Raw genomic sequence first — 9,411 nt, forward strand, 5'->3', positions numbered from 1 at the left:
CGCGCAGGAAAGGCTTCGCCTCGGAGCCCTCGGCGAGAACCCCGAGGCCGCCCGGGTCGGGCCCCCAGCCCTCCGGAGTCTGCGCCGAATCCGAGTCGTCGGGACCCCACGTTCCCGGCACGTCCCCCACGCCGTAGGCCGCCGACCACAGTCCCGGGGGCTCATTCTCCTCCTCGGCCACCTCCGCCAGGAAGTCCTCATCGTCTTCCTCCTCGTGGTCCTCTATGTCGTCCGTCCAGAACCAGGCTCCTGAAGGGGACAAAGCGCGGCCGGAAGAGAGTTCAGAGGAAAGGACAGGAGCGCCGGCAGGTTCCTGACCCGGGAAATGGCAGGTTCTGAGGCACCCCCAGCCCCGCGACCACTGGGCCTCCCTCCAGTCGTGGGCAAGGCGCCTCCGTTCGTCAGAGTGAGATTGCCTATGCCCCACAGCCAGCCCTGCCAAGCCGCGTCGCGGTTAGGAACTGCGCAGGCGGGCGGCATGCTCATGGGCCTGCCCTGCTGGAAGGCCAGGACGCCTCTCCTCCTCCAGTACCTCCAGAGCCCGCTCCCTCCAGGGCCTGCCCCCTCTGACGAAGGGGAGGAGCTTGTCTGCAGGCTCCTGTGAGACCCAAGGCGAGGCCCCTGACGGGGTTCCCGTGCTCAGAAAAAGAGAGACACCAGGGCTGTTTTCCCAAGGGCTCGGCCAGGACCTGCCTTTTAGAAGCACGCACGCCTTCCCAACACCCTCATCTTTGCCATCAGCCAAGGGAATTGATCTGGAGGGTGGGCAGTCCTGCTCTCTGCACTGACCCTAACAGGCCCCAGCAACCGTCTGCAGGTTCCTGCACCCCTTTCCTCTTCAAGCCCAGCTTCCCTGAGAGGCTGCTCTCAGCCTGGACCTCCTCATCTGCTGTGCACTCAGGAAACAGTCCCAAGCTGCCTAAGACCGGGGTGAGCCGTAAGCACATTCCCATGACAAGAGGCCAAGCACACCTGAGTTTCAGCCATGCGGTCCCTTGCCCACTGAGCTATAGTCCTGACCGCCCTTCTGCCCTCCGAGAGGGCAGAGCAGGGACACAAAGTCAAGGCTGTAGGGCTCCTCCATATATGGCCCATTTGCCTGCCGTCATGATACACCCAGAATGAACTCATGTTTATAGAGCAGGTGCTAAGTCACATGGAACACGAGGGACGATGCCTGGTCTGTGGTGACCCCAGGTGTTCCAAAGCACTGACGTGGCTGCTCTCTACACCACACCATGACCACCTCAGAGTCAGCACCTGGAAGGTTCTAATTCTCCTCACTCCACCTGGGCCCCCTGCCAAGACTCTGGCCTCTATCAGGTGTCATCTGGCCAGCTGAGCCTGCACTACTGAGCCCTATCCTTGAGGGAAGGTCAGAGCCCAGGAGGTCCCAGGACGCGTCGGGAGGCCCTCATGCCGAACGCTGCCTTGGCACAGCTGTGCTCACACAGCATTCCATATGGCGACCTAGAGTCACACAGGAAAACAACTGCACAGGCCTGGCTTCAGCTGTGAAAAATACAGGGATCCTTATAAAAGGATAAGAAAATGAGTCTTTATAGGCCAGGCACGGTGGCTGAAACCTGTAGTCCCAGCACTTTGGGAGACCAAGGCAAGGAGTGAGTTGCCTGAGCCCGCGGGTCCGAGACCAGCTTGGGCAATTTGGTGAGACCTCATCTCTACAATAAATCAAAAAATTAGTTGGGCGTGGTGGCCTGTAGTTCCGACTACTTAGAAGGCTGAGGCAGAAGGATCACCGGAGCCCAGCAGGTCGATGTTGGGGTGGCCGTGAGCATGCCACTGCACTCCAGCCTGGGCAACAGAGTAAGACTCCAGAAAAAGCAAATGAGTCTTTATTTTTTTAACACTCTGTAATACTTTCTAAGTTTTATATAGTTAGTAATGTTATAGAAAACATATAGAGAGAAAGGGGGTCTACCTCTAACTGCCACCTGCAGCCAACCCATGAGTGACAAGAAGTGGCTGTGTCCCCTTGAGCAGGCAAAAAAGCATCTCCTCCTTACCGGATGCCCTTCTTTGTTTGGCAGCAGTGCTCCCCAAGTCTGGGAAGGCTGGAGTACCCCTATGGGGCAGGGAGGAGTTGGTGTTCGAAGGACAGGGCTAACGGAGCAATCGAAAGGCTCCCACCCGTAGGCTCTGATGTAGGTCTTGAGCAGTTTTAATTAGAGACCCCAAGGTAGAGAGAATTCAAGTGGAGGAACAAGTACAACTTTTTAGTGGCGTGAGTCTGTGCACCCCAGGGCCTAGCCAAGGATCAATGACCATCTGCTGGATGAGTAAGTCTCCAGGAGCTGGACACCCAGGGCAAGTGAGAATCCCACCCACAGCAGTCTCTGCTCCAAGAGCCAGAAAGGAGGGCCAGGTCCCAATGACTTCTGACAGCACCTTTTCCCTGGAGCCTGAGAGCGGCGGGAAAAGCCCTCTGACTTGGGGTGAGGAGCCCCACCCTCACCGCAGCAGGCTCTGTAGTGGGGACCTCCCACTAGCTCTGGAGATGGCACGGCCACTTGTCCAACAATGGGACAGGTGTGGGCCACATCTAAACGCGTAGCAAGGGGATGGAGGCCAGCTAGGCAGCGGGCAAGAGAGGAACAGCATCCAGGTCCTTGGGAAGTCAGAGCTGGCTGCACCCTGAGGGGAGATCCCAGCAAGTACCGGGGCCACTGGGAGGGGACCTGGTGGGCACCCAGAAGACCAGCCCGCCTCAAGGCCGGGCTCTGTTCTATTTTCTGCTGCCAACATGGACAGGAGCCCTGGAGTGAGGATGTCCAGTAACAATGACTCCAGGAACAGGGCTCCAGGGAGTTTGCTGGCTCTCAGATCCAAAAGCCTTTTTGGGGTCCAAGTGAGGACTCATCAGCTCTACTTAGCAGACCCAAGCCAGGGGGTGACAGGATGCCCTGAATGGGAGGGCTAATGGGGCATCTCTCGACAGCTGGAAGGCAGTTGGCCAGCGGGCCAAGCATGGCTGTTTCCTCCGGAACCACAGGGGGGAGTGGGGGAGTGGGGGAGAGGGCACCCTGCGGATGGGGCTGGCGGTCCATCTCCTTGCAGCTGCCATTTGCACCTGAGGATCCCAACCTTGGGCGGTAATCACCTAGACCTCTGGGCAGATCCCGAGGGACCACAAGGGGTTAGGGATAAAGGCAAGGCAGGTCGAGGCTCAAGTCAACTGTCCAGGGAAGGAGAACCAGCCAGGACTTGGCCACGAAGACACCTTCACAACCTGTGTCCTGACCTGGGGACAGAGAGTCCCACAATGTAGAAGCAGTGACAAGCTGGACGAGGGGAAGACCATCCAGCAGGCCAGGTGCTAAGGGAATGCATGAAAGACCTCAGGACTGAGGCTGTCACTGTAAGATATCTTCCACCTCCCTCCACACACACCAACACCTGGCTCAGCTGCCTTCCTAAAGTAAGTGATACCTGACCTGCAAAGGGTCTTGAGAGGTTCCCCTTCAAGTTTTATTTTTGTGTGTGTTTTTTTAAAGTCAGGGTCTCACTCTGTTGCTCAAGCTGAAGTGCAGTGGCACAATCACAGCTCAACCTCCTGGGCTCAGGCAATCCTTCCACCTCAGCCTCCCAGATAGCTGGGAATACAGGCAGGCACCACCACACCCAGCTAATTTTTTTATTTTGTAGAGTCAAGGTCTTGCCATGTTGCCCAGGCTTAAGCAATCCTCCCACCTCAGCCTCCCGAAGTGCTGGACCACCATGCCCAGCTCCTCTTCAAATCTTAATAATGAGTTTTCCACACAGGCTTACCATTCCACCATACCCTACCAAAGTCAGTCTCCTAAGGCTACAGCCCTGGATCTGCTCAGCTCTACGAGGACTGCATGGGCCAGGCAGGGATCCTCGCCATCTCTCCCTCTGCTTTATCTTGAAAGACAGCTCAAGGGCACAGGCTCTGCCTGGGTCTGAACCCCCCTTCGTGACTTTGGGCAAGTGATTTAGTATCAGTTTCTCCATCTGTAAAACAGGTTTATAACACCTGTCATCCTACCTTGTGGGATTGTTGCAAGGATCAGATAAATGAATAGCTATAAAGCATCTACAAGAGGCCATGAGGAGTATTACCATTGTTACTGGAATTAGGTAACAATTAGGCACTGGCTGCCATGTGTCACTGGAGATTCTGAGGCCTCCCCTGCTGATTATCCTTTGTCTTCTGTCCGCTGGCACTCGGGTTGTCCCTCAAAGATTAGGCTATGCTCCTTTCCTCCCAGGCGCACGTGGTCTCAGACCTTTTCTCTGTGAGGGTGGGCCCCAGTCCCTAACCTAGGCAGGCCACTCACCAGCTCTGTGCTCTAGGCAGGTCAGCTCTCCTGAGGTCACTTCCTTGACTGGACCAGAAGGAGCAGAGGGAGGGGAGGCTGTGAGGCAGGGCACCCTCCAGCTGGCACTTTCCTGGCCTTTCCTAGCAGGGTGTGTGGAGCCAAGGTCCTGAAGAAGAACCTGAATGCACCGAGATCCCCAAACGCAGGAAAGGTGGTCCTCTTCACAAAAGCTGTAAGTTTACCCAGAATCCTGTACACAGAACACCAGGCTCCCTAGCCTCTGTTCCTAGGTCCTGGCTTAACTGTACAGGAGACTGGTGATAATCCTAGGGGCCAACCAACGTCCCCATCAGCCACGGCCCATACCCACATCTCCAGTAAGTGTCCTTGACTGAGACACAGGGTGGGGGCTGTGCAGGGCCCCAATTAAAGGGCCCTGGGGAAGACGGTGGTCCCACAGCTACACACTAGCCTAGGAGATAGGGTCTCTGGGCTTACTCTGACTGAACAGCTCCATTTTTCTCCCCCTGCCAACCAATCCCTGCTGGGGCCCAGCCCTAGGTGCAAGCCCTGGAAGTCAGCTCCCTAAGTGAATCCAACACCTGCTCCCCACCTGTACCATGCTGTGTCCCCCACCCCATGAAGCCTCCTCCATCCAGACACAGGGCTCAAGATGGGCTCAGGGAGAGCCCCTCCCTCACTGGGGACGGTCACAAAGGGAGGAGATGGACTGGGGCGATGTGCCCGATTCTGCAGGTGTTCGCGGTCTTTTTTCCTTCTGAGGACTTCCAGGGAGACGAGGATGGCATTGGCCCGGTAAGTCTGTGCTGGAGCCTGGAGGAGGTGGTGGCTCCTGGGCATGGCCAGTGTATGTGCTGCCATCTGTCCTCGCTGCCAGCTCTGGCCAGGCAGACAGGTCTATGAAGAGGGGGCCCTCCTCTGAGGGTAAGCAACGGGCCCTCTAGCTGGTGGGTGACCTCAGAAGAACCAGCGGCCTCTCTGGCCTCAACCCCCTCATGTGCAAAACGCAGATCTAAACGCCAGGGACTACGTATTAAGAGGAAACCAAGGGCTGGCCCTTCCTCACATGCAATTTTGGAAGACAAAAGCACTCCTGGGCCAGGGGACCCCGCCCTGCTCTCACCTTTCCCTCCTCCCGCACCCCCTGTCACCTCTGAAACCTGAGGCCGTTTGTACCAGGGCACTCAAGAATCCCCTCCTCTCTGCCATGGAGTCCCTCACTCCTCTACCGGCCCCGAGCTTAAGGGTCTAAGGTAAGACAGGACCTGAGCCCCTTGTCCCCTAGGACTAGAGAAGGGGGTTCAGTGACATCCAGTGTCCCCTCAGGGAATGACAATGAAGGGAAGCTTCCCTTGACAGACCTCCCCAGGTCCCAGTGGGAAGACAGGCACAGCCCAGAGGCTCACAAGTCTGTGAGGTAGAAACCACCTGTTGCCAGCCTCTGCCTGCGAGTAGCTGGGGCAGGGAGCACCTGAGGGCGCCTGTGAACTAGGCAGCCACTGCTCAGGGTTTCTTTCCAGCACCACTGACTGTGCTACTTCCCGACCATCAGATCCTGTTACCTTAGTGTGTCTTTACCTCTTACTGTCTTTTAAACTCATCTCCAGGCTTTCCTGTGGAATGTTTAAGCTACTTAATTCCTGCATGTTGTACTTCCCTTCTATCCTTCACCTTTAGAGGAGGGGCAGGAGCAACAGACACGGGGAGGGGGGGGACAGTCAGCCCCCCTGGGAGCCAGGCTCTGCCACTGGCTGTCACAGCACCTGGAGGCTGCTGGAAGCCACTGCCTGACTCACCATGCGTGTCCTGAGCACCAAGGACACACACAGGGTGAACAGAGCACAGTGCCTGCGCTCATGGAGCTGCAGCCTGTGCAGGAGGTGGGCAGGAACCAGGAAGCTAGTACCTAGGCAGGCTCACTGTGGGCCGTGTGAGTGCTGGAAACATTCTGGAGTTGGGGGGGGGCTGAAGTCAATGTCAGAGAAGACACAGTTCAAGGGGCCCTGTGAACTGAACTGAGCCAGCCACATGACAGGCATTCAAGATCCTGGCCGAGGAAACAGCAGCCTGAAAGCCCAGAGGCAGGCAGGAGGCACAGAGAAAGGCTGTCCAGGGCTGAGCCTGAGGAGCAGGGTGAGAACAGCCTGGGGCGGCGGGCCTCAGGGCATGCTGGAGAGTCAGCCACCATTCCCAGCATCCCCAGCACTCGAGGAAGCCTCCGAAGGGCAAGGCAGCTGGCCAGCAGCTGAGGGCCACCTGTTGCCACCTGCCGGCCACCATGGGGGTAAAGCAAGGGAGGCAGAGGGACAAGCACTGCTCAGGCGCGTGACCAGGCCCACTCGGGTACTGGGGACGCTGCAGGAGGGGCCTGGGTGGGAGAATTCAGGTCCACCCTGAGATGCTAATCAGATATCCTAGAGGAGACACCAAGTGGACAGCTGGACGGACGAGATCAGCAGAGAAAAGTCTGGGGATGGGCAGTGCAGAGTGCAAGTGCACTGAATGCCTGGCACCACTTGAGGGAATCCAGGGAGAGAACTGAGAGGGCCTGATCTGTCTCAGAGCCAGCAAACAAGGCGGGGAAGGCAGCAGAGGCCAGAGATCCATCTCAGAGGGTGGAAAAGCCAGCCCTACAAGGACTCCAGGCTGGACCGCCAGTCTGAGACAAAGTCAGGGTAGGCACAGCTTCTTTCAGCCACATCCTCTGCTCCAGTGTAGACTGGGGGCCAGCAGGAACAGGTTCAGCCAGGGACAGGGGTCTGCCAGGCAGCCACACTGGGCACTCAAAAAGGGGAGCCCTGCAAGCCAGGCCAGGAAAGGAGGAAGGCAGGTAGGAGAGGGCGGGGTGAAGAGCTGAGGGAGGTGAACAAGCCCAGGGAGCTGGAGGCAGGTGCTGAGGGCCTGAAGGGCAGGCAGGGGCCTCAGAGGCCCTCAGGAGGGGTGGGCGCCTGATGGGGCGGTGCCAGAATCCAGATAGCATATGTGGCTCACCTTGTCAAAGAGCACAAGACAGCAACACCCTTGGGTCTTGCAAGATTACAGTCTAGAAACATAAATTCTGTCAGCCCTGGAACAGTTTGCTTCTGTCCTGCTCAAACCCAGGAATCTCAACTGACTCAGCTGAACAGAAATGAATGCAGGGAATGGGGGAACAGAGGGGAGGGAGACCTTCAGCACACAGCTACAGTTCAGAAGGGAGCCCTCAGATGGCTTTGCTCTGCCTAAGCTATGCCCAGCCTCTGCCACTGCATCCCCTCCCAGCAGACACATGACACACGAAGACTGCGCGTGGGTCCCATACCCACCAAGGGCTCTGCAGACTATAAGACCAGAGGGCATCCCAGGCCCTCCAGCCCCAACACCATGACTAGCCACAGGAGATGGCAGGGGCACTGGCTAAGCTGGCCAGTCCCCTCAGCACAGGTCACATGGTACATGTTACCAGGGCTAAAGGGGTACCATGCAGGCTGGAGTCTGCAAAAGCCTCCACCCCAGGACCCTCCAAGAGGCACATGCAGACCACATGCCAAGGCAGGCCTGTGGCCCCTTCCCCTCTAGGCGCTTTTCTGAGATAAGTAGAGCATACTTTCCACCAAGGTCCTCTGAGGAGTATCACCTCCAACCCAGCCTCATCCTGGAGGCAGCAGTGATATTTCTTACCAACCAGAAACCTCTTGACTTTGAGGCCCAGGAAAGAGTCCAAGAGGGTCCCTGAGAATTGGGAGAATCAGGACAGGAACGGCATCCTGCAATGCAGTGAAGGCAGACTGACCCACCCTAACAATCAGTGTCAAAGTCAATTTCCTCATCTGTCAAGTGAGGCCAGCAGTCCTTCCCCTCCCTTCACAGAGCTGTCAGGATTATAAGTGCATGTGAAAATCCTCTGTGGGCATATTACTAGCAGTGTGTTTTCCCATATCTTTATTTTAAGACACATCTAGGTGTTGTTTCGTGTCTTCTCCCTACCAGTGTTGTCCAGCCCCAGGCCTCCTGTAAGAAAACGGGCCTCCATGAAACTCCCTGAAACCCCAAGAATCACTCCCAGATTCCACAAAGTACCTAGACACAATGTGAGAGTCCAGCGTCCTCAGGCAAGAGACTACGGATTGAGTTCAAATTCTTTATTCTTCAGATGACTAAAGAGAGGCTTAGAGAGTTGAAGGAACAGAGCCAGAGCTAGGTCCAAGGGCTCAGAAAAAATTCACCATCCCAAATGCCTTATGTACCCACTGCTCCAAAATCTCTCCAGAAGGCCCCAAACTACCTGCCCAGGTCAGAGTCCCACCCCCAGGCCTTCCAGGGAGAGCAGGGGAGGTTGAGGGGACTCCTTTCTCTAGAGATGGCCAAATAGGCAAAGAGGTCAGAGGACAGTGCTACAGGATCAGAAAAGCCTGAGCAACAGTATGCTGGACTCCTGCTTCTGGCCCTGGTTCTAAGCCGACTACCTGACAACTGGCCCTTTATGTACAAAAAAAGTCACAGGTTCCAAGGTGGGGACAGGGAATCATTTTTGAAGGTTCCTAAGAGGAGCCTTAGGTTCTCTAAGGACCGTTTAGCCCTGGGGTCTCCCTGTAGGTAGAACCAAGAGGATCCAAGTGGCAAAGGCAGAGGCCAGCACAGGGTAGCCCCTCTCTACCCTAGCCTCTCAGCATGGGGACCGTCAGAGGCAACAGTCAGAGGGACCAAGCACCAGAGCTGCAGAGAGCTTGGGTAAAGGCCAAAGTCTGACAACAGCTCCAAGCAATGTCCATGCAAACCCCACAAAATTCCATCTGATGCTCACCTGTGTAGACACCAGTGACGATGTCTCCTTCCTCAGGACGGGGGCTGTCTGGGACCCAAGGTTCTTCTCCTTGTTCCAGTCGGAAGATCAGATCGGGCTTGGGGATTGGGTATCCTGCCCCGGAGAACAGAAGGCAGCTACAGGCGGCTCCAGCAGCCCAGCCCCATCTCCTCCCCTCACCCCCACCCTATCACCACCCACCTCTCCTCTCCTCCATTCTTCTCTGGAGCAACCCACCCCAACCCACTCTGCTTGGAGATCCCACAGTCCCTCCTCTACGAGCCTTTCCCTAGCCACCCCCAC

The 9,411-nt window shown here is 56.7% G+C and overlaps 1 protein-coding gene across 1 annotated transcript in view; it reads right to left on the reverse strand.

The window, feature by feature from the left end:
- Positions 1-19: 19 nt before the first annotated feature.
- ZNF316 (zinc finger protein 316) overlaps positions 20-9,411 on the reverse strand; it is a gene marked incomplete at its 3' end in the record, with an annotated part of 11,938 nt that continues 2,546 nt past the window's right edge. Inside the window, exons 5-6 of the mRNA XM_021718889.1 lie at positions 9,109-9,222; positions 20-249 (exon numbers count right to left, since the gene is read on the reverse strand). Of these exons, the coding sequence (XP_021574564.1) occupies positions 20-249; positions 9,109-9,222 (344 nt within the window). The remainder of the gene's footprint in view (positions 250-9,108; positions 9,223-9,411) is intronic.

This window comes from Carlito syrichta, unplaced genomic scaffold (assembly GCF_000164805.1).
Source record: "Carlito syrichta isolate Samal-C Ts95f unplaced genomic scaffold, Tarsius_syrichta-2.0.1 Scaffold113490, whole genome shotgun sequence".
NCBI classification, from domain to species: Eukaryota; Metazoa; Chordata; class Mammalia; order Primates; family Tarsiidae; genus Carlito; species Carlito syrichta.